Source organism: Ictalurus punctatus, chromosome 10, assembly GCF_001660625.3.
Source record: "Ictalurus punctatus breed USDA103 chromosome 10, Coco_2.0, whole genome shotgun sequence".
NCBI classification, from domain to species: domain Eukaryota; kingdom Metazoa; phylum Chordata; class Actinopteri; order Siluriformes; family Ictaluridae; genus Ictalurus; species Ictalurus punctatus.
The window spans coordinates 12,373,586-12,397,862 of record NC_030425.2 but is presented as its reverse complement, the minus strand read 5'-3'; the positions used below and the strand labels follow the sequence as shown (position 1 = coordinate 12,397,862).

At 39.2% G+C, this 24,277-nt stretch overlaps 1 protein-coding gene across 1 annotated transcript; it reads right to left on the bottom strand.

Annotated features, from left to right (window-relative positions):
* Positions 1-31: 31 nt before the first annotated feature.
* si:dkey-110c1.10 (unconventional myosin-Vb) lies at positions 32-24,209 on the bottom strand. The gene is made up of 34 exons (XM_053683201.1): positions 23,909-24,209; positions 23,196-23,306; positions 20,361-20,529; positions 19,297-19,441; positions 18,745-18,901; positions 18,507-18,650; positions 18,311-18,392; positions 18,105-18,212; positions 17,911-18,023; positions 17,505-17,773; positions 17,352-17,433; positions 16,916-17,056; positions 14,943-15,068; positions 14,767-14,850; positions 14,422-14,648; positions 14,257-14,343; positions 13,395-13,715; positions 12,741-12,897; positions 12,350-12,589; positions 11,475-11,684; positions 11,242-11,335; positions 8,503-8,657; positions 8,089-8,262; positions 5,767-5,867; positions 5,220-5,334; positions 4,968-5,076; positions 4,761-4,883; positions 4,066-4,217; positions 3,609-3,698; positions 2,769-2,904; positions 1,823-2,123; positions 1,301-1,475; positions 1,134-1,214; positions 32-879 (listed from the first exon to the last, which is right to left on the bottom strand). The coding sequence occupies exons 1-34, from the start codon at positions 23,933-23,935 to the stop codon at positions 712-714; spliced, it is 4,974 nt and encodes a 1,657-aa protein (XP_053539176.1). The 5' UTR covers positions 23,936-24,209; the 3' UTR covers positions 32-711.
* Between the last annotated feature and the right edge of the window lie 68 nt (positions 24,210-24,277).

Here is a 24,277-nt window from a genome sequence, read left to right as displayed (position 1 = left end):
GTTCATGCATGCACACACACACACACACACACACACACACACACACACACACACACACACAGAGTGCACTGATGTCTGGCCTCACCCATACCATGACTCCAGATCTGTAGATAGGAAACAGTGCATGTTGGAAAAGATCTCTCTTGTGCCAGCATGTGTCTTTGATGTGATTTTCAAAATGTTGTCTTTTTTTATTTTCTATTTTTTGAAAGGCTTGTGAATATATAAATATGTATTACTGATGTGTAGTGATACAGAGTACTAGCATGAGAGACTTTTTTTATACAAAGATGTTTATAATTTCTGTTTTTCTAACTATTATTGTTCTTATTGGGGATGAAAGTGAAATTAATAGCATTTTTGCTGTGTTTCTACTTAATAAATGGTCATAAATATATTAAATAAATGGCTATAAATAAAATTATTTGCATTATTATTATTATTATTATTATTATTATTATTATTATTATTATTGGTTGTGGTGGTGGTTATTATTATTATATTCCATGATTAGTGATAATCAGCACACATAATAATATGATAATACACTAAATCAATTGAGTTATATAACAAAATAAATCCTTTAAAAATAGATCAATTACCCCATATAGTTCTCAAATGTAAACATAGGATGAGCGCTACACAAATAGTCATGTGGTTTTGGAGGTTTCAGTGAAGTGCACTTGATGTGTTGCCAGTTCTTAGATGCCCTCAGACTCTGCGCAGGAAGTTCATTTTGAGTGCTTCCGGGATGTGCAGCTGCTCGGCGCTGATTGGTGAAGGCGATGTGTGTGGGAAGGTGACGGGGAAAACCCTCCGAATGTCCAGCAACAGTCCAGGAACAGTAATGTTTCCATCCACACGCCCCTTCAGCAGCCCCTGGAGAACCCCGTAGAAACCGTTAGCATCCTCTCATGAGCACGCACTCTTCATTCACGTTTTTTATTTGTTTGTTGTTTTTTTCTTTCAAAAATGGTAATTTTTAATAATAATTTAATTCATTGTATTTATTCTGGTCACTCTTTGACTCTCAGCAAGCTTACAAGGGTTACAAGTGATGTGATTTGGTGTATTTTGCATAATTTTCTTAAAAACATTTGAGCTTGTTTACTGACTAAAACATGCATTTGTACCTGAACAATGCGAATGAAACGGAGCGTGACTCTTTCTTCAGCATCACCCTGTGGAGTGTACTGTGATAAAATCTTCAAAACCTACAAAATAAGATATTACTATTAACATACAACGCATTTTCTTTCCCGTCATTACAGTAGCCCTATATTTAATCCTGGTGCACCACCTGCTGGCTGGACAGGGCATTGCAGGTGTCAACTATGGCCTGTCCGTCAGCCTCTGACTTCTTGCTCATTTGGAGGAGCTGTGTTGCCTGGATCAGTGGCTCCAGTGTGGCTGCAGCGCCCCCTGTCTGCAGGCCATGACTCCTCAGCCACTCCTCCAGCAAACTCACATTATACCTGAGGAAGAAAAAAAATAAGCAGTGAGTCGGGAAAGAAAAAGCATTCGAAAGTGACGCAGCTTGGTGAACTACTTGAAAAAGCTGCAGTAAGTATAGCACTAAAACTGTTATATGAAAATATCTGAAGCACTTTAACTTATGCAGTTCGCAAACACGTCAATACTTTTAGAATTTTCAGATTTTTTTTAGGTGACTCAAATATTCTATGTTTACAGTGTTTGTGTCCGAAGCTGAGGATGAATTTAATATGTTCTCATATTCTAAAATCACATGATTTGTTTTTCTTTTCTATAGTTTTAACACTAGTCTACTTATTATGGATTGTGAGCATTAACGTTTGCTGACCGGATCAGCATGCCACGGTTCCAGCAGCACATGTCTTTGCGAAGTATGAGGCTGTTGAGTGTGCAGGCAGCGAGCAGGTGTGTGAGCTGGCGGAAGGCCTGTTCGAGTAGGGCGGCGGGAAGCTCCTGCCGCACCAGTGCAGTGTGCAGAGCTCCTAGCTCCCTCAGTATAGTTGCCATGCTGGTCCCATCCGGAGAGCCTGCAGGCCGAGGGTCTGAACTCGCACGCTTACGAGAGGTGACCAGCTTCACCACAGCTCCAGACAGGCCTGGGATGGTCTCGCTCTCCAACATGGCTGGAACTGAAGCGTTCTAATAGGTTATTATTTATATGGTGACAACTTACACAATGAATTAATGTAAGATCTAAGACTAATATTAATTTTTTTTTTTTTAAAACATAATATTATTTAACAAAGAAAAACATAAAGGTTTATATGGTGAAGTTTTCTGTGAGGATACATTTATGTAACGTATGGAAAGAGTCTCGAGTGTTAACAGTTTGTAAGTTTTGCACCATTGGAAAGTCTTCATGACAGAACTTTTCAGTTTCTCTGTAACATGAAAAGCAGTGTATTTTCATCTTATTAATATCAAGACAGAAAAAAAAGGCTGGTGAGAGAATGACTGCTATAACATAAGTGATAATAGGAAACTTGTTTCACAGCTGTTCTACAATATGATGTTGTTCATTAATAAGTTTAAAAATATCGTCATATTGCTGTGGTATATGAGGAACAAAACACTTTAGGGTGTGCTGTTATGGAAAAATAAACTTTGGGGTGCTACCAGTAACACATTTGGCCGCCCCACACCACCCTGTCATTACTTTCCTGTAAGAGCACACCTCATCATGTTTTATTTCTTACACATTCCTATATGATGGGACAACTAAAATTCTGTATGCAACACTGATGACCACAGAAGCTATGATGAGAGATCTGTACCAATGATGGGCTGCAGGTGGCTCTCAGCGATGGAGAGGAGTTGCTGGTAAGCCTGAATACACACATCACCGAGCATTCGTACCTGCTCCTTCAGCTCCACCTGCAGCGGGAGCACATCCTCACCTCTCCTTGTCTCCTACTCAACCACAAACACAAACATGTTTAATAGTTCAAGATTAATGTTTAAGATTATTCAATAATTATGAATGATCAGTTTTGGAGTTAGATTGCATATGTATTTTTGTAGAACACTACAGGTGTGAAAGATCGGAATTAAGCTCTACACGTCTAATCTTAATTAGGTAAGTCATCTGCAGAAATTGTGTTACATAGACATGTGTTGCCAGCAGTTTCTGCATATTGGAGGATGGATACAGCCAAAACATGTGTAACTGGAATTTGTTTTGACTGTTCCAGTGTTGGAAAATTGGGTAAAACTACATAAGAACAGCTTTGTTAAATGTTCTCAATGTCCAGCTAGGATGTCCTATTAAAAGGATGTCCAACTCATCTTAAGACCTGTATTATTATTATTATTATTCTGTGACTATGTATCACTATTGTAGCTTTGGATTTGCATTATATATTCTTGTCTTTAAGCTTCAATTATAAGTATGTTTTTGAGTAAAAAAAAAAAAAAGGTTTCCCTCTCAGCCCTAGGGCGCATGCCAGAAGTCTTGTTTTTGGTCTACACAGTGGATAGAGATTAGGTTGCAAAAATGCTGGCGTGTTAGTTGAAAAGTTTTGCTTTGTCATGCACTATATTACAGATATTAATGCTGACAACAAAATAGCTTAGCCTGAAATAGTCTGCACATGGATAAAGCGAGCAGCTGGGACCTGTGTGGGTGAATGCTGGGTGAGCAGGTCTTTGAGCAGGTAAGCGTTCTTCAGCCACAGCGCCGTCATGTCCAAATCACCATTATGCTTCTAAAGCAGGAAACAAATATAAAGTCTATTTAAGTCTGCATATGGCACTGCTCCTTCATCATCTGAATGACCTCATGTGGACATTTTGAATCCTCATGAACATTGATTGACATCCCCCATACGAGGTCACCCAAAAATCGTCCAACGGACTTAAACTGTTAGCATTTTGATCCTAGATGAACTAATAAATATGACAAATAAGAGTAAGACAAAGCTAAAGGAATCCAGCATAACCAACAGCTTCACAGAAATCAGTTTAGCATATTTATTGTGTTTCCATGCTAATATCATCCCACAATGACTTTCTGATACTTGGGGGAATGCTTAACCCATCTTATAATTAGCACAGTGTGTTTGTGGGTTTTACTTTTAAGGCTGCTTTGATGGCAGTCAGCACAGTGATACAGAGGCCTTGGGCCCGAGCCTCATCCCTGCTGCAGTCCGCCTGACGCACACACAGGAACAGGATCTGTGCTGCCAGTCCAGGTGCCAGAGAAAGAGCCACATCCACTCGTACATCTGCAGAACAAAACGCAGCACATCATTGACACATTCAGTAATGATATAAAGGTAGTATTGTAGTATTCAGTGTGTGTGTGTGTGTGTGTGTGTGTGTGTGTGTGTGCCCAACCAACATATTATTTAACTGATATTAAGGCTGTACAGACCTGGGTGGAAATCATTTTACCCCTTCCTTTTAAATGTTCTATAAGAAAACTGTATTCATAAATGTGATACTACAGTTTGTAAAGCACCAGATACAGCACAGCACTAACAGGCTCAAATCGCTAGTCACTGGGTGTTTGAAGACAGGTACACTGTCTGACACCTGTAATTGTAACTTACAATTTTTAGACGATAGAGTATAACCTTACACAGCTGTGCCATTCAGATGCATGAGGTTTTTTTAGTTTTAACACGGTCTGTTTTTTGGCCATGTGAAAGGTATTCAGGCATGTACAGTATGCAATGTAGGAACTGCATTGCAGACACACTGTTAGGTGACTGGTGTGTGTGTGTGTGTGTGTGTGTGTGTGTGTGTGTGTGTGTGTGTACACCTACCTGTAATGAGGTTTTTTATCAGTCTGTTCTCATCTCTCTTCCTACACTCTAGTAGTCCAGTCAGTGTCAGGCCCAAATGTTGTGGTGTATTCACTGTGTTCTGAGATGCAGACATGGCCGGACCTGAACAGAACCACATTATACTGTTACATTTAAGCTGTGTGTATGTGTGAGTATGTGGGGGGTTTTTTTTGGTATCTGACAGACCTGCATAAGAAATCATTTTTCTGAGTGTCACTGTGTGTTTCAGCTCCTTTAGTTCCCTCCTCAGCCTGTAGCATTCGTGTTCCCGAACCTCCAGCTGCTCCATTAGCTCCTAAACACACACATGTGTCATCAACCCAAAACAGTGCTACATGGCAGAGCAATAGGAATAGTCATCAGTGCAGAGGAGTCAGCTTCATTGAAGAGAGATGCTGGAGAAGGGAAGCTGTGAGTGAAGCTGATGCAGATGATCACCTTCAGCTCTGTGCTAACTGGAGCATCTCTAGTGTGGGCTTCATGGAGCTGCTGAAGAACAATTTTCTCCTGCTCCCACTCAGCTCTTTTAGTCAGCAGCTGCCTCTCCAGAAACCTGTAGTAACATGTAACATTGCTATCACACACCACACACAATACAATATTTTTGCAGTGTTGCAAAATACATGTATATATTACTCACACATAACACACAAAATTTTAGATTATATAAACAGAATTTATGTAAATAATTGTAGAGGAGAAGGGAATGTGCAGTAAGCTTTATATCTGAAATTCCCCATTCAATAATTCCATAGAAGCCAAATCACCATCAGCAAATACAAGTGGTTCAAAATAGGGAATAATTATTTCTTAATAACTAATAGCAGCTTAACTATAAATTCATTTTATGGACAAAAAAGTTTCAATATTTGTATGTATTTGCTGCACAATAATTAAAAATAATATTAACAACATCAACAGATAATGATATATATTCATTATTCAATAAGAGAAATAAATATTAGGTGTAAGAGAAGAAACTGACTTGTTGGCCACCCTGACAGCATCGTAAGCATGGTAAAGGTCCTCTCCTTGCATCTTTCCTACTGTGTCCTTTGACACACCCAGATCCTCCATTAATGCATTCTACATCAGTGCAAAAGAGTACAATAGCAAAAGCAGTTCAGACACACGCTGGGTCAAAATGAGCCTGAACATTTACCATTTTTTCATGTAAACCAACCATAGAGGTGCACTTCGTAGGTACAGTTACTGAGTGTAGCCAGTTTGTCAGCCCCCCTATACCCCATCAAAAGAAAGGGACTGTCATAGAGTCACTGCTGGGCAGATGCTGTTTGGTTCTACTTGCTTTTTGCTCTGAACATTCAGGGCATTTTCCTTTGGAAATAATGGAGTTTTTCATGTGATTGTTCAAAGCCCAAGACTGCCCACTGTTGGGCCTTTGGGTCTGTTATTTAACCCTCACGGTTTGGATTGTTCTCAATTTTAAGTCACTTTGGATACAAGTGTTTACCAAATGAATAAATATAAATATGAATAATCAGTTAACATCCAGTGTCAGCCAGAAGAGGACGGGTTCCTGTTGGTTCGAATTTAGCCTATTACCCAAAAACATTTAAAATTCAACTTAGAAGCCAATACTCACATCTACCTCTGAGACCAGTTGGAGATAGAAAAAATACACCAGCCGTGAGTGAGAAGAAGCAAGGGTCCAGCTTTATTGTTTCATTCCACCACACGAGATCCACACCGATGAGAATTCTCAGAAGTGACCCCAATATCCTGAGCTTAAGCTCCAGTATTTATACTGTATTTACACACTAGATAACCCATAGGTTTCCAGAAAAGGCCTATTTCACTTACCCATAGAATTGAAACCAGGGGTTTTTATTTACACATAAAATCAGAACCCAGGCATTTCCAACAACCCAGGAAACAAAAACCCAGAGTTTCTAGTTACCTAGGTTGTCAAAAACCAGGATTCTCATTTACCCAGGTTGTCAAAAACCAGGATTCCCAATTCCCTAGGTTGTCAAAAACCAGGATTCTCAATTCCCTAGGTTAAAAAAATGACGTAAGCAAGACGACTAAACAACCGGGAGGGACCTTGGTCTTATCATTATCTCGAGGGGGGGGGCAGCCACCCTTATAACTGGCTTTCTTCATGGTTCTCTAAAAATTAAGGCTTTCCTTGCGAGACGAGAATCTTCACCATCTGAATCATGAGTAAGTTATATTTTCCTTTTTTTCCTGTATTTCTCGTTTATAATTTATTTTCATATTTGCACTATATTTCTTAGTTTATATATATTTATACTACTTGAAAAGCGGTTTACTGTACTTCCAACTTCTTAATATCATTACAGTTCTACTGTCCTGCATATCCTACTATTCTGTTTTTTATAGAGTTTCTCTATTACTATAAGATTTTATTAAAGTTATTCATGTGTGTTTATGTATGTTGTGTACTTGCCCGCCCCTGACTGCACGAGTGTGTGTGTGTGTTTTTAGCACTCCTCAGCTCGTACACTTCTTTTTGACTTTTTTTGACTATTACTGCTCTTAAATTGCTCGTAATTCCAATCTGTCAATGTCCGCCTAATCCCGCTTCTATGTGTCTAGGTGCCCGTTTTTCCTTCTTCTCCCTTATGTTTATTTTATGACATTTTTTATCCACAACATTCCCTTTTGAGCCTGGTTCCTCTCAAGGTTTTTTCCTCATGTCGTCTCAGGGAGTTTTTCCTGGCTACCTCTGGCTTGCTTATTAGGGACACATTTAAATGTAGATTTCTGTAAAGCTGCTTATGTTAAAAGTTCTATATAAATAAATTGAATTGAAAAAAAATGATCAATGATGTTGTGGTCAGAAACTGACACTGATGAAGAACAGAGGATGATCAACACAATTTGTACACAGAAAAAAGGTGGGCCAACAAGGTAGATGTATCTAATAACATGGCCAGTAAATGTACACAGTAATTAAAAAACCCAGCTACTGTTATATCTGACATCAGCGCCACATACTCGACTAAGTGTCACTGCAGTGCTGAGAATGGACTACTACTCCAGTGCTGCACAGAGAATGGCTGACAAATTGCGTATATCTAATGTGCAACAATCAGTAATTATACAACATATATAGTAGGTATACCTGATAATGTGACAACTCAGCAAATTAAATTTCAACCATAATCTAACACACCTAATGTAGTTATTAAAAGTCTAAACAAATGCTCTCATAACGTAAACAAATCTCTCATATCCAGCATCATGGTTGGACATGTGATGTGAAAGAGCAAATATAGTCAAATAAAAACATGAAGCTGAGAACAGTGGCTCGTCTCACCAAAGGTGCCTCTGTGCTGCCGGGCCTCCTGTCAAAAGGTGAGGTGACGCTGATCCTCCTGCTCTCCTCAGAAGAGGAAAAGTCAGGGATGCTGCCAAAGGATGGAGAGATGGGAGAAACAGGGTCCAAAGAAACACTCTGAATGGAATCAGTTCTTCTGTGTCCAGGCCAACGCTGCAGCAATACAAAGACACAAGTGTAAATCAGCTGCCTTACAAAGAATAATAGAGAGTCTGAAGCTCATGTAGAACAAAGTACGAGTTTCACCAAGACAAGCAACCTGGACACCTAGACACTTTTTTTTCTTGGAACAGAAACAACACTGCAACAGAATTCTTCTTATTTAGAAGGTATTTTCTCTTTTGACAATATCATAATTTTCTCTCTCTTCCTGTCTCACTGCACCAGCAGTACCTCAGAAGTAGGGAGCATGCTCATCTCCCTCAGGTTGTCGTATCTCTGCTCTAAGCGGGTAAACTCCCTCAGCAAGCCCTGATATCTCCTCCTCTCCTCCTCCAGCTCGGCCTGTACTGCTGCTCCTGCCTGCAACACAGACTGCTGCCTGCTTTCTAACACACACACACACACACACACACACACACACACACACGCACACACGCACACACGCACGCACGCACGCACGCACGCACACACAGAGCAACAACAAAGTCACAACATTAAGGATGTTGGCTTTCATTCTCAGCATAGGAAACATGACCAGTGTGCTTGTCAGTCCCAGTGAAGGAGGCATGGCCTGCCACTTTTTAGATATATGTGTGGCAGTCTATGCAAACCTGTCGGATGTATATGCAGTTAAATTCTGGCAAACAGACAAAAAAATGTCGATAACATAAGTTGACACTTTAACTGTAAGAAATCATAAATACATTTTCAATGTTTTTAATTACCTTTTAATTTTGTCTAAGCTATCTACCTGCAAAGATCATGTTATGCTGTAATAAAATGGACAAAAGCCTAATCAATTCATTTTGTAAACAGATATAAACTGCCGAAGTATCTGCTGCATTCAGAATGCAACCTTTAAATGCAATGTTCACCCTTTTCACTTTTGGTTGTAGCCACATTTTAAAAGGCTAAACTTTACTTATGGTTGAGAAATGTGCAAAAGATACATACAGTATTTCAGGAAATCTGGAGTTTTCAGAAACTATGAAATGAGGTGTAGACTGTTTTTACTAAAGGTACCCAACTATCTCAGTTCAACTGATAGATGACTTGGCATTTGCTTTGTGGTACTTCAAATGCCAAACAAATATTTTAAGTTGTTGCTTTCGCATCTGATATGCTTGAACCACAGGTTCTACATGTTGCAGCCCTTTTGTTGTTGCAAATGACACAATCTTTGTAGGCAAAGGTTACTGTCTTTGGGATCATGGCTACTGCAAAGGGCCTCTGTTGTCAGGAATTGTGTTATTATTATTATTATTATTATTATTATTATTATTATTATTATTATTATTATTATGCTTCTTCGTCTGCTCTTGAAGGCTATGACAGCTCATAGAACAGGAAAAATTTGTAGATGATTGAATTAATTAATCATTTCAGTATGATTCTGATGCTCAAACTGACATAGAAGAAACAATATAAACCTAAGGCTTGACCAACGAACTACCCAGTTGTAGCTTTTGGATGAAACCATTAGAACAGAAACATGTGCAATGAAATGTTGTTTTAATCCCATTTCCATGATATCAGTGTTAAAATAGAAGTAGAGCTTCCCTGTGTATTACTTTAAACCCTGAGACTTACAGATGTGAATCAAATCTTTTGAAATAAAAACATACTGGATTATGAGAGTATACATTTTGCATACTTTCAAGTAAACATTTTTAAAAATATGCATACTTGAAATTTTGTCATAGATAATTAAAATTCTAGTATGCATACTTAAAATTCTAGTATGCACACTTAAAAGTCTTAAAATTCTAGTATGCACACTTGTTGTTGTTTTTTTTGAGTATGCATACCTAAAATTCTAGCATGCATACTTAAAAGTCTAGTATGGATACTTGTTTACAATTTTTTTAAGTACCCATGCTTATTTTGTGTAGGATTTTTTTTTAATATGCATACTTTAGGATACTTATTGTGTATCTTTTGAAATAAAAACATTCTGGATTATGAGAGAATATACATTTTGCATGCCTTCGAGTAAACATTTTTTAAAAAAAAAATATGCATACTTGAAATTTTGTCATAGATAATTAAAATTCTAGTATGCATACTTGTTCTTGAGTATGCATACTTAAAATTCTAGTACGCACAATTGTTTTTTGAGTATGCATACTTAAATTCTAGTATGGATACTTGTTGTTTATCATTTTTTAAGTACCCATGCTTATTTTGTGTAAGTTTTATATGCATACTTGTTTAGCATAATTAGTATTTTTAGTATTTGTATCTAGTTTTAGTGATTTGTACTTTCATGTTTTTATGCTTAAATAATTCTATTTATTAGTAAATCATTTAAACATTACTTAGTTAATTGATCCATTGGGTAAGTTAGTTCAACTTTAGTTCAATCTTCCTGCAGTGGTGAGTGGGCATAATGGCTAGTGCTATTGCTTCATGTTCCAAGGGTTCAATGCTGAGTTGTGGTCATGTTTGTAGAGAAACCTACACAAGCCCAGGAGATACTGTGAAACTCTACAAAAGTGACTGCAGCTCAGCATGGAACCAGTAAGCCTTGGAATGTGAAGCCATAACACTACTTATGCCAACCCACCACTGCAGCAGGATTTTGTGAAAGTTTATTTAACTTACCCAATGCATTAATTAATTCAGGAATGCTTACCTGATGTACTAATACAAGTCCTATACAAGCATAGAAACATGAAAGTACAAATCATTTAAAAAAATCAACAAATACTTAACAAATCCAAGGCGAGTCCAAGTCATGCACCACATCACAATACATTCAATTTGCCCTAAATTGTACTTCTTTAAATGTGTCGTTCATATATCATAGCACTAATCATGTACTGAGATCATCCTGTCATTTCAGGTGGAGAGTTGCACACCTGTATAACTGATGCCAACATATAACTGATGCATTTAATCTTCAGAACCGAAACAAAAAATAAATTAAGAAGTGTTGATGTGAAAAGAGAACACTAAGCACCCCATTACCTTCTTGAATTTTCTCCTGCTCCCATAAACGAGTGACCAGATCATCTCTTTCCTTTTCCAAAGAGTCCCTCTCCACTTTCAAAGCTTCCATCTCCTACAGGAAAAAGGAAAACAGCAAAAGAGAGACATATTACATGCAGAGAGAAACATGCAACATGTAAAGAGAACTGCATGGACTCTAAATTACTAACTGGACAGTTCCACTTCGGACTCATGGCAGTGGACACACAGACCTGTGTGAGCTGGTGAATCTCCTGAGCTGCTCTCTCCTCAGCTCTCCTCTTTTCCTCCTCTTGTTTGGCTGTGAAAGAGGGAACAGCTTGGCTCTGCTCCTGGAGCTGCTGCTGCAGTTTGAGCAGAGTTGAGCGCAGCTGATCCACCTCTGTATTGTGTGACTCGCGTTCAGCATGGAGAGATTCACGTAGAGATGCGCTTTCTCTGGCCTAAGACGCACCACATACATTAAGGGAATTGTTAAGACCTGTGGTCTGAAACTTTAACTTATATAATGAGAAGTGGGCTATGATTATCTGCCGCATTAATAAAAAATACACAGTCAGCTCCAAAATTACTGGCAACCTTTGAGACAATAGGTTGGTCAATTGCTCAGGTAATGGTATTTTTATTTTTTAAATCAGAGCTAAAACATTACTTGGATGAGGAAGCAAATTTTAGAATTGTGCAGTTAAATTTTTCTGGGGTTGTCAAGTTTCAACTTCAACTATAGGGTGCTACAGTGCCCTCCACTAATATTGGCACCCTTGGTAAATATGAACAAAGAAAGCTGTGAAAAATTGTCTTAATTGTTTAACTTTTTGATCTTTCGTTTAAAAAAAAATCACAAAAATACTCTGCTCTCATGGATATCAAACAATTGCAAACACAGGTTTCTAAAAAAAATTTTTTTTTAAATTGTTAAATATAGGTGTGCCACAATTATTGGCACCCCTATGAATTCATATGCAAAAAATATATTTGAAGTATATTCCTATTGATATTTTACATTTTCTTTTAGTATACCTGGGTGACTAGGAACAGGAAACCTCTGCCAAGAGGTTAAAACTTGGCCATAGCTTGACCGTTCAAGAAAAATCTTCTCCTTCCTCACCTGCTGGTCAGCACGCAGCTGAAGCTGCATGAGTTTGACCTCCATGCCCTTGTTGAGCTCTCTGTACCTCTCTACAGAGCGAGCTTGTGCTCGCAACTTCTGGAACTCCTTACGTGCAGCTCTCCTGCGCACACAGCACTGCATCAGCACCACCGCTGCCCTAATGCGTTTGAACCAACGTCGAGCAAGCCAGCAGCGCACCCATGCCTGTAGACAAACTGCTGCCCTCTCCATCAGCAGCTACAGCCACAGAGTTAAAGACACACCACTAGTGATTTATTATGCAAACATACACACATGCAATAGATCATGGCCTCAGCATGGATAGATTTACATCTAGTCACATACTTAATGTCAGTCTATCAAGTTGGATATTTAGAAAGCACTTTACCATTCTGTATGCATGGCGAGCCTGCATGCCCCTGGCAAAGGCCTGGATAGTTATTGCTGCCTTTCTAGCAGTAAGGTAGAGCTGCCTTACTATTACCATACGGTAAGTCTTCTGAATGACCAGAGCAGCCCGTGTGTACCTCAGTGTCCAAGCCAATCTAACATCAGAGAACATCACATTAACAAACAATATTAAAGCACTAGACAGAAGTGAAGACAAAACAAGAGAACAGTTTAGAGAACCGAAAGTTTTTTTTATACGAGACAAAATATGACATTAATTGCAATCATTGTTCAACAGATGCATGTTTTTAATAGCTTTTGGTTGTTTATTTTGTGTTTAGCTGCTTAAAGAAAGGTTTGTTAGCAGTAACATACATCCAGAACTTGTATTTAGTTGCATTAACCAGGTAAAACAGTTATTTCCTCTTGTAACAATATTTAATTTGGCTATTTTTCATCAAAGATGTTTCAAAACACTGCATATCTTACTTTAATAATGTTCATGAAAATAGCATGGCCCATAAGCCTGTGACATCCCTGCTTCTCGGTTTTGGCCAGCAGCATTTTAGTACTAAAACAAAAAGTTTTCGACCCAGCATGCCTGTGGTGCAAGGCACAGAATGTTTCAAGATTGTCAGTAAAAAAGAGTTACCTGCGGGCCAGAGCTCCCCGGGTGTATCTCTGCAGAATCAAAGTGGCCCAGCGTAGCTGCAGATAGCATCGGCGCTGGATCCAGCCTCTCACCCAGCTCTGGATCTTTACCCCTGCTGCCCGTAGCCTCTCAGCCCTCAGCTTCTCCAGCAAAGCTACCTGACCCCCCCGAAAGAATATTTTTGTCTTGCCAAAACAATACTGCTCAGGGTCATGGATAAGGTCAGGAATTTCTTTTCGGCAGGATGCCCGCAAATCTTCCTGAACAGATACACTATGAAGGAGAACTCTATAACGACTGAAGAAGTCTTCATATGTCCACCTTGAGGGGAAAAAAAGAATACAGAGTTTGGCAAGACCTAAAGGCCTAAAACAAGAAGAAATATTTACAGAAACATTTACACTAATCCAGATTGTTGAACACCCCAGCCTACACCCCCCTTCCTCTAGTAAGCTAGTGTTATATGGCCTCCATTTGCATACTTTGAACTGGATAGCCTCATCTATGTGTTGATACAGTAAAACTTGCCTGTTAAATGTTTAACACCAACTAAGATTTTCCAATATTTCTGCTCAGCCTATTTCTTAAACAATGCAGTGCTGCAGTAGCAGTTTTGGCACTTTGACTCACTGATTACTCAAATTACTTCAAATGTCCCCAAAAATGATTTAATCATAAAAAACACACATTTTATAAAGTTTAGAGTGTTCTTACTTCTAAACTAAAAATCAAAAATTTCCTTCCCCTAACTCTAACTGCATTTCTATTTTCATGTTTTACAAAGTTGAGTTGTGATTTTTTACTTTAATCTACAGTATCTGGGATCTCTGTACTGAGCTACATATGAGAGACTAGTCTTTGCCTGGATGGGTAGCCTGCAGCACTGATGCGGATTGTCTCCAGAACACCACAGGCTCGCAGCTGTTGTACTGCTCTTTTAGGATCAAACCTGAGACAGAGAGAGACAAATTACTCAAGACATTAAACAGATAAAACACTGGAATAGCAGAGACCCCGGCATACATACAGGAAAGGCTGTTTGAGGTCGTTGGGTTTGATGCAGCGTACATAATGTGGGGTGGTGCTGTTCAGGGTGTCCATCAGGAGCTGCAGAGACTGTCGGAACTGGAAGCCCACCGTCAGTTTGTGCTCGCGGTGAGCTCTTTTTCCTGGACGCACACTCGCAGGCACAGATGAGGCAGAGAGAGGGCCCCCAGCTGACCCCTGCTGGAACAACTCAGCAACTAGCTCTGACTAAAGAGACAGAAAATGACCATAGAGGATTATTTTTTATCTGTTCAGCTTTCAGTATTCAGTATGCACTTTATCAAAGACCAGAGGAGGTGTAGAAAAAGCAAAGGTACATCTGTACCTGACTGGCGCGCATTATATTAATGGGCTCTTCAAATATTGTGTCACGATTTTTATCTAAAAATCCTTCACATTCATACTGGACCTGAAAGGGGAAAATAAAGCAACTTAAAGGTGGTGTATTTACTATAGAAAAGAATTAGAACTAGAATAAAATGTTAAATTGAAGTGACTAACCATATCAGCGAAATGGAGCACAATAAAGGCAACATTAGACATGCGTGGCTTGCGAAAGTTGGGGCTTCGGTTCAGGTGCTGGTCGTACAGTTTTCGTGCCCAGTTTTCATCTGAGCCTTTAGGAATCTTGTATCATAATAACAGCAGAATTCAGCAGAGTTTAGTCAGATATGGCTTTTTGGGTGATTCTGTATGGTTCCCTAGTGTTAGACTAAAACCATACTAAAATTTGTCATATACAGTGGATTCAGAAAGTATTCAGCCCCCTTTACCTGTTGCAGACTTCATTGTGTTCTGGATTTGATTTTGAATGGATATAATTGCTATTATGACCCATCAATGTACACTTAATCACCCACAATGATGAAGTGAAAACATGTTTTGGGGATTTTCAACAAGTAATTAAAAATCAAAAACTGAAATCTTTTATTCAAAAGTATTCAGACTCTTCATTCAACCCCTTTGGCAGCAATTACAGCTACAAGTCTTCTTGGATATGTCACTACAAGCTTTGCACACCTGAATTTGGGAAGTTTATCCCATTTTTCATGGTAGAGCCTCTCAAGTTTCATCAGATTGGATGGTGAACATCTTTGAACTATCATCTTCAGGTGTCTGCACAGATGTTCAATGGTGTTTAAGTCTGGGCTCTGGCTGGGCTACACAAGGACATTCAGAGACTTGCCTTGAAGCCACTCCATTGTTGTTTTGACCGTTTGTTTAGGGTCAGTGGCATGTTGAAAGGTGAACTCTCACCCCAGTTTGAGTTTGCGTGTACTCTGGAGTTGGTTTTCTTCAAGGATGTTCCTGTATTTGGCTGCATTCATCTGACCCTCAATGTTAACACTCACCCTGTCCCTATCACACCCTGATAGCATGATGCTGCCAGCACCATGTTTCACAGTAGGGATGGTTTTAACTAGGTGATGTGCATTGCCTGTTTTTTGCCATAGTGCTTGCTGTTCTGCCCAAAGATGGTTTTTTCCACATGTTGCCAGAGTCCTTTAAGCTATCATATGCCTTTTACTCAATATTGGCTTCCTTCTGGCCACTCTGTCATGCCTGTCAGGCCTGATTTATAGAGTGCTGCAGAGATAGTTGTCTGTCCAACAGGTTCACCCATCTCTGCACAGGACTTTTTGGAGCTCTTTTAGAGTGACTCTTGGGTTATTTCTTCCTTCTTTCCAGGTTTCACAATTAGGCTGGATGGCCAACTCTAGGAAGGTTCAAGTTGTGCCAAGCTTCTTCTATTTTAAAAAATATTGAGGCCACTGTGGTCCTGGGAACAATGAAAGGCTTAGAAATTGTTGCCCTGATATATGACTTGCCAAAATTTGATCAGGGAGATCCATAAACAGTTCCTTGGACATCATGGCTGGGTTTTTGTCCTGACAATGCGGTGTAAATTGTGAGCACTTATAGACCCTGGTGTGTGCCTTTCCAAACTATTTCCAATCAATTCAAATTGCAACAGGTTAACTCTAGTTGAGTTCTCAAGGATAAGTAAATCAGATAGGATTCACCTGACTCTGTGAATACTCTTGTGAATAAGAAATGTAAGTTTTTGATTTTTAATCAGTTATTCAAAAATATTTTAAAACATGTTTTACTTCGTCAAATATGTCTATTTAAGTGTAGATTGATGGGTAAAAATGCCAATTATTTCCATTCAAAATCAAATCCACAACACAATAAAGTGTGCAACAACTAAAGAGTATATACACGGTGGATATAAAAAATCTACACATCCCTGTTATTTATACTGAAGAAAGCATGCAGCTATTTTAGATAATTATGTTTATTTAAAATGTAAATAAGTCTGAAAAGGTTACCAACTCCTGGATCACATAAAAAAAAAAGTGGGACCCAGAATTGGCAAGCTCGCATTTCCTTTGTAACTTTTTTAATCTGTTCCTAATCTGTAAGGACTGGACCCTAAAGAGGACTGTAGTAACAGTAGTAAGCTAACTCACTCTGCATTCCTCATCCAGCAGGTCCAGGAGACCCAGAGAGCCCTCTATGAGGGTTATGCAGGGCTGGTTATCACTGAACTCAATACGGTTCCAGGGTAGCTCCTCTCGCTCATATTCCTCCTGCTCCAGCTGGAACACGTGCTGCAAAAATGACAAGAGACAGCTATCACAACATATACCACAGCAGTGGAATATAGTCTAGAGAAAGAGGGGCGAGCTAATTAAGAAGAAAACAGGTTTTTTTTAAAGAAAAAAACAGGACATTTTTTCTTACAAAGCTTTTTTACATTATCTTTTATTATTTCCTTTACATAAGTATAACAAAACTGTTAATGAGTTCTATGCGATCTATAGACTCTTCTGACTAAGTATTTTTTGCATTTTCGTACTGATTTATTTCTAATTATCTCAGAATCTTTACAATTGGTTTATTTACCCTGTTGAACTGTTGCTGAAGTTTCTCATTGGCATAATTAATGCAGAATTGTTCAAAGCTGTTTCTGTCAAAGGTCTCAAATCTGTAAAAAGGAGAGACAGCAAAGATCAGGGATGGCACATGATTAAAACTATCCTAGATGTCCCAACGTACCCATAGATGTCCAGCACTCCTATACACATCTTAGGTTGCTCTCTTTGTGCCCTTAGAGCTGAGTTCAGCCTCTGTACAGTCCAGGTAAAGAGCTGCCCATACACATGTTTAGCCAGAGCATCCCGTGCCTCATTAGCCTTCTGGGCTGACATAGGCTTTACCAGTAGCTCCCCACCTACAGCTAGACGCTGATGACATAACCAGTGGGCCATCTGAGGGCCCTCAACCCCCATTAGTTTGGAGAATACCACCAGAGATTTGTCATCTGCCTGGCAATACACACACACACACACACACACACATATATATATATGGTAAATGATAAAATCTGAGGATACAGACGTTAGAGATATTATTTCTTTGCATGGCTAAAACATTGTGAAATGACGTTTTTTTATGCTCGCACATTGATGTAGCTACGTTCGCCTCCTCTGCCACTGGCTTGGATGCCAACATTTCCAAGATGGAGGACCGCTGCCAAAATCCGAAAGAACTCCATCTGCTGGTCAGGTGGAACTCCTGCAGAGTTGAACCAGACATTACTTCAGATGACACATGGACACAGTTCAGATCAATGTGTTATGCATGCACATGTCTTACCCAGAATAGTCAAAGCATTTCGAGTATGATCCAGCTCCATGGCATCATCTGTACCTGGAATGTTTGTCTCCTGTCCTTGGTTTGTGTATCTAAAATGCTCTGCAGTGTCTAGGAACAAGACATTCAGCTATTCTGATCAAAATCTAGTCATTGTGCAAAAACATACAAACAGGCTTTATTGTTTCTGACAGAAATTTATAGCTTACCAAGTTTGAGTGGCCTCAGTTCTGGTAGGTCTCTGGAGGCACAAAGTTGGTAGAAAATGTGATAGTTCCTTTCCTCTGGGGCCTAAAAGGTATAAGGAATCAAAAGACATAAACATGAAATAAAAACACTAAATATACATTGTTATGAACAATAAAGATGAGGAGATATCAGTGGTGCATATGAAATTAAAGGTACCTGAAAAACAACTCTAGATTTCTCCAAGAGGTAAGTCCTCATGTTTGCTCCAATTATATCTCCTTTAGATCCAAAGCCAATCTCAATATACTTCCCAAACCTGCTGCTGTTGTCATTACAAGTAGTTTTAGCATTCCCAATAGCCTTCAAGACAAAATATTTCATATTGTAACATTCTGGAAAACTCCATTAAAAGTTCACTAATAAAACAGAACAAACACAAAGTCTGCCCCAGTACCTCCATGATGGGATTGGAGGCTAAGACTTTCTCCTCTACACTGGTCTGCTGAGCTGCTCCTCCAACCACAGCAAAGTAGCGCATGGTGAACTTTGCAGACACGGTTTTCCCAGATCCTGACTCACCACTAATGATAATGGACTGGTTTCTCTCCTCTCTATACATGAAAAAAAAAAATCCTTACATTCAGTATGCAAATACTGTGTGGTGAAAAACGTTAAACGACCAGATATGTATGCATGTACAGATAGAAAAGCTGTAAACAGCCTTTGTCCACAGGGTACCCACTTTTACATTCAAGATTATAAATTTTGAGGCACTTGTATTCAAAATGAATATACACAGACTTGGCAATTCCATACCCTCTGTATGTACAGCTATTGAGTCTGTAATGCTGATTACCTACCCATTATAGGTGTTTCTATAAAGACAATCAAAGGGCATAATGAAGAGCGTGAGCATGGTTTAAGCCTCTTTTGTACTACATAGGGAGTAGGAACCATTATTTCATACTCTACAGTTTATACCTGCTGTCCCATAATTACTGCTGACCTGATCATGGTACGATAGGCTTCCTCTGCTATGGAGAAGATATGAGGATCCATATCAGCCATGTCCTGCCCACTGTATGCATCCATCACCTCTTCTCCATAAATGGGCAGCTGTTCATATGGGTTCAGGGCCACTAACACGATTCCTAAATGACACAGAGTAGGAGGGAAATGAAAGAGTTTATGCTTCAGTTCGTCTTCAGTTCTGATTCAGAGTTGGACTTTTTTCTACAGAGAGAGATATTTAAGTCTGTCCACCTTCAGACCAACAGAACTGAGTTACAACTGTTAGCTTCTGGAAGTTGTCTAGTTCTATTTAATATTATTTTTTAAAAACAGTGAATCCTTTTGATGGACCTGTGTTACAGTGAACTTTATCCCCTTTTATAACAGAACCTATAGCACAGACTATAAAAGAGGTTTGCTATCTATTATGACCATTATAACCACAAGTTACTTGCTAACCGTGATTCCTCAGGATTATGGAGGTTTTCGAACCTGAAGCACAGGACTTGTTGGGGTCCTCTCCAGGAAATGTTTCTGAACTTTAGTCTGTTGCCTTCTAGTTACTTTCAAAGACTCAAAATGACAAAATAAGGACATTAATTTAATCTTAGACATGTATTAGTAATCATTTTGAAAAGTAAGTTAGCAGGTGCTATAATGGCTCTCGATAATTCTGTTTTGAAGGGGCTTGGTTATATCAATGGTTGTAGGAGAGATCAAAAGAAGGCTTCATTAAATTTGACTAACATTAAAAATTTTAAAGACAAAATAACTTAAATAATTTTCTACTTTTGGTAGTGAGCTAAACAACAGCCAAACACTTGTGGTTTGACTTTGAGAGAACACTAGGCTGTGGATTTAAATTTAGTCAGGGATTTTGGCTGATAAGAACACTGTTTTGAACATTCAAGCACATTCAGTCTCTATTTTCAGTACTCCCACCAAAGCCACAGAGGGGAGCCTTCTGAATTGGCATGTAATTTTGTGTGTGTGTGTGTGTGTGTGTGTGTGTGTGTGTGTGTGTGTGTGTGTGTGTGTGTGTGTAAACTGGTCACGCACCACAGTAGGTGTAGATGCTGTTGTAGTGGAGGAAGCGCACGCGGAGGTTGTGCAGCACGGCAGGCTCATGTAGGAAGGTGAGTGCTGTCAGGTCGTTTTCACCCTCCAGTATATCCGGGTTTCCCAGAGGGGGCAAACCAGTAGAGGGTGCGATAGGGTACTGCACCTGCTGAGGGGGAATAACCAGGCCAATCGCTAGTGGGGTGAAAGGAAATTCTAGTAGCCCACAGCTGGAGGGGCGCTCACAGTAATTCCAGTAGGATTTATACAAAATGCTAAATGAAACTGAAGACGTTTTGGTGGGCCAAAGCCAAGTATTCCTGGCTACAACCCAGGAAATAAAAATGCAACATTACATGTTTATTTTTAATTCCTTCTTTCACTTTTTCATTTGTTCATTTTCAGTAGTTACTTTATTCTGGTCAGGGTCACAGTGGATCTGGAGACTGATACACTACAGTCATGGACAAATGTATTGGCAGTGACATAAATTTTGTGTTTTGCAAAGTTTGCTGCTTCAGTATTTGCAGATAATTTTTTCACGTTTCTCTGGTATACTGGAAAACAATGATAAGCATTTCATAAGTTTTAAAGGCTTTTATTTAAAAAAAAAAAAAAAAAAAAAAAAAAAAAAAAACATTCAATATATGCAAAGAGTCAATGTTTACAGTGTTGACCCTTGTTTTTCATAACCTCTACAATCCGCTCTGGCATGCTGGAGATCAGCTTCTGGGCCAAATCCTGACTGATGGCAATCCATTCTTGCCTTATTACTGCTCAGAGTTTATCCCAATTTGTGGGTTTCAGCTTGTCCACTCTCATTTTGAGGATTGACCACAGGTTCTCTTTGGGATTAATGATCTCTGAGTCACATCATTAACACTCGTGCCTTGTGACATGATGCTCCATCATGCTGGAAAATTCACGGATTATTACCAAATTGCTTCTGGATCGTTGAGAGAAGTTTCTCTTGCAGGACATTTTGATACCATTCTTTATTCCTGGTAGTGTTTTTGGACAGAATTGTGAGAGAGCCCACTCCCTTGGATGAAAAGCAACCCCACACATGAATGATCTCAGGATGCTTCACTGTTGGCACGACACAGGACTCATGGTAGCATTCACCTTTTCTTCTCAGGACAATCGATTTTCCAGATGTCCCAAGCAGTCGGAAGGGGGCATCATCAAAGAATATAACTTTGCACCAGTCTTCTGCCGTTCAATCTTTGTACTTCCTGCAGTCTGTCAGTCTGTCCTTGATGTTTTTTCTTGGAGAGAAGTGGTTTCTTTGCTGCCCTTCTTGACACCAGGCTGTTGTCCAAAATTCTTTACCTCACTGTGCATGCAGATGCACTCACACCCACCTGTTCCCAGTATTGAGCAAGCTCTGCACAGGTGGTGACACGATTCCATAGTTGACTCCTCAGGAAGAGACAGTCCTGGTGTTTGCTGGGCACTTTGGGATGTCCTGAAGCCTTCTTCACTGCAGTGGAACCTTTCTCTTTGAAGTTCTTGATGATTCGGTAAATGGGTCTTTCAGGTGCAATATTGTTTGCAGCAATGACCTTGCATGTGAGTCTATTTTGATGCAAAGCGATGATGGCTGCACATCTTTCTTTGGAGGTAACCATTGCTAACACAAGAACACTTCTTCCCTCCTTTTATAGCAATCAGTCTGCTCTTATAATCCAATCAGAATGATAGTTATTTCACATTAGTAGTACTCCTTGACAGTTTCCCATATACAGATGATATGATTAGTGAAATGATTTTAGGTCTTCATTGTGCCAGGGCCAAAAAAAAACAGTGAAATTTGGCGGTTTTGTGATAAAGTTGGGGTTTTTTGGCCAACGAAGCTTTTTGCAATTATTTAAAATGCATCTGATCACTCTGTGCAATAATCTAGAAACAATGTGAATCAACACCACACCAACTGAAGCAGCAAACTTTGCAAAACACAAAATTTATGTCACTGCCAATACATTTCGTCATGGCTGTAGGCATAAGGCAAAGATACACCTTGCCCAGGATGCCAGCAGGTCACAGTGCACCACAGTGCACCATGCACACACACCTAGGTCAATTTAGCATAGTCAATCCTACTACTGGCATTTTCTGGGAGGTGAGAGGAACTGGAGAACCCAGAGGAAACCCACATGGATGCAGGGAGAACATGCACAGAAACTCCATACAGACAGTAACCTAACCTCCGGATCAAACTGGGGACCATAGAGCTGTGAGGCAGTAACACTACCACTGTGCCACCATGCTGTCTATTTTTAGATTTATTGTAATGTGGCTTCATTACTTTTTTATTTTTAAATACTTTCCAGGTAACCCACATGTTTGTCAGTGGCGTTACACTTGCTTTTATTTAGGTCTGGATTAATTCAACTTTTTTATATGTAAAAAGTATATTATATGTTAAAGAATTTTATGTCATTGAAACCAGTTAGTTGAGCAATTTTATTCTTTTATTAAAACGTGTTAATTTATAATACAGTTGGCAACAATTCTAACATGTTACAGGAAAGTGGTAGAATTGAAGACCACTGACTGCTTGACACGGCTCATAATTCTGGTCATTTCTAAACTGTAAACACATTGTACTTGCAGGATCACAGAGTATTACAATGTACTGTGTGTTGAGAGTTAAAGGGACAGCATTTCCCAACACAAGCAGTAGACTGGCCTGAGTTTTATGATCTACTGTTCAAGAAAGAAGTAGGTTTGCTCAAATGTTTTCTCAATAAACAAAAATCATTGTTTTACTTTTGGATTATGTAAGAACTGAAAAATGTATATTGTGTGTGTGTGTGTGTGTGTGTGTCTCACTGTGCCATCGCTGAGCTTTAATGTGAGTTGCTGATCCCCAGGTTGGTAGTCTTGCTCAAGCTGAGCACACACCCACACCTCTTCAGAATCTGGCACCCACACACACGCTCCCTTGGAACAGAGTGGTTCACACATGCATTATAAGAGCCAGTGAGTGCCCACATCACATTCTTCACCAGCGATTACATCACAGCCTTATGTAAAATTAGAAATCACCCATTTTAATGCATTTTGTATGTACGATAGGAGGTAGCTTCTGAGCAACTGGATGTCTGGAGAATAGTTTTGAACTGTGAATATTCAATTAAAACCCTCTGCTCTCTAACACCAAAATTCTCCAAGGAAAGAAAGGTTGACACTATCTTTGAGCAAAATTCCATCCATTTTTTTCTTAACAGCAGAAAACCCTCAGGTTCCTGTATATCTGTAGCCCAACCCAATGACAGCATTTCTCCATCATCAGCACAAATTAGACTCTTCTGCATTAAACATTAACACCGTGTCATTCATTCCGCTCCAGTCTTGTGGCTCTTCATCAGCTTAAAACACCCACTGAACAGGTAATAGTTTTGCCACGAGCAACAAATTCCTCTGGCAGGATTTTAACAGAAACATTTTGGGGGAAAAAAAATGTTATCAACGTTAGCTTTTACCATCTTTATGAGAATGAGTTATATCCTGGACCTCTATGTAAAGCAGATTTCCATTCTTACCTTAGTGTAGAGTTCAGGGGATGTCATATTAACCTGAGTTATTTGCTGTATGAGACAATAAAGGCAGAAACGCAAAAAAAGCGCAATAAATAAATAAAAATAATAATAATAATAATTTTAAAAAATGATTCACTACGATAGTGATACAAACACTGCTTCCTCGCTTAGTCCCTCTCCCTCAGAGTCACCGGTCCTGTGCCCTTTGCTCTGGCATTATAACTTTAATGGCAAGTTAACGGTTAATCTTCACGTGGACACTGGGAGGGACAGTAAGGTTTAATTACTGCTGCCGAACAAGCATTGGTGCAATAATTACCATTTAAAGAGCTTATTTGGGTTAATAAAATGCATCATGATGCATTTCTGATT

What these genes read in the sequence shown, in the direction of transcription:
- si:dkey-110c1.10 (XM_053683201.1), bottom strand. Translation starts at nt 23,935, where the DNA reads ATGACATCCCCTGAACTCTACACTAAG. An exon ending in ACTGAGGCCACTCAAACTTG is followed by an intron (nt 18,213 to 18,310) that starts GTAAGCTATAAA and finishes TCTTGTTCCTAG; the next exon opens with ACACTGCAGAGCATTTTAGA. An exon ending in CTCGCCATGCATACAGAATG is followed by an intron (nt 12,590 to 12,740) that starts GTAAAGTGCTTT and finishes CTGTGGCTGTAG; the next exon opens with CTGCTGATGGAGAGGGCAGC.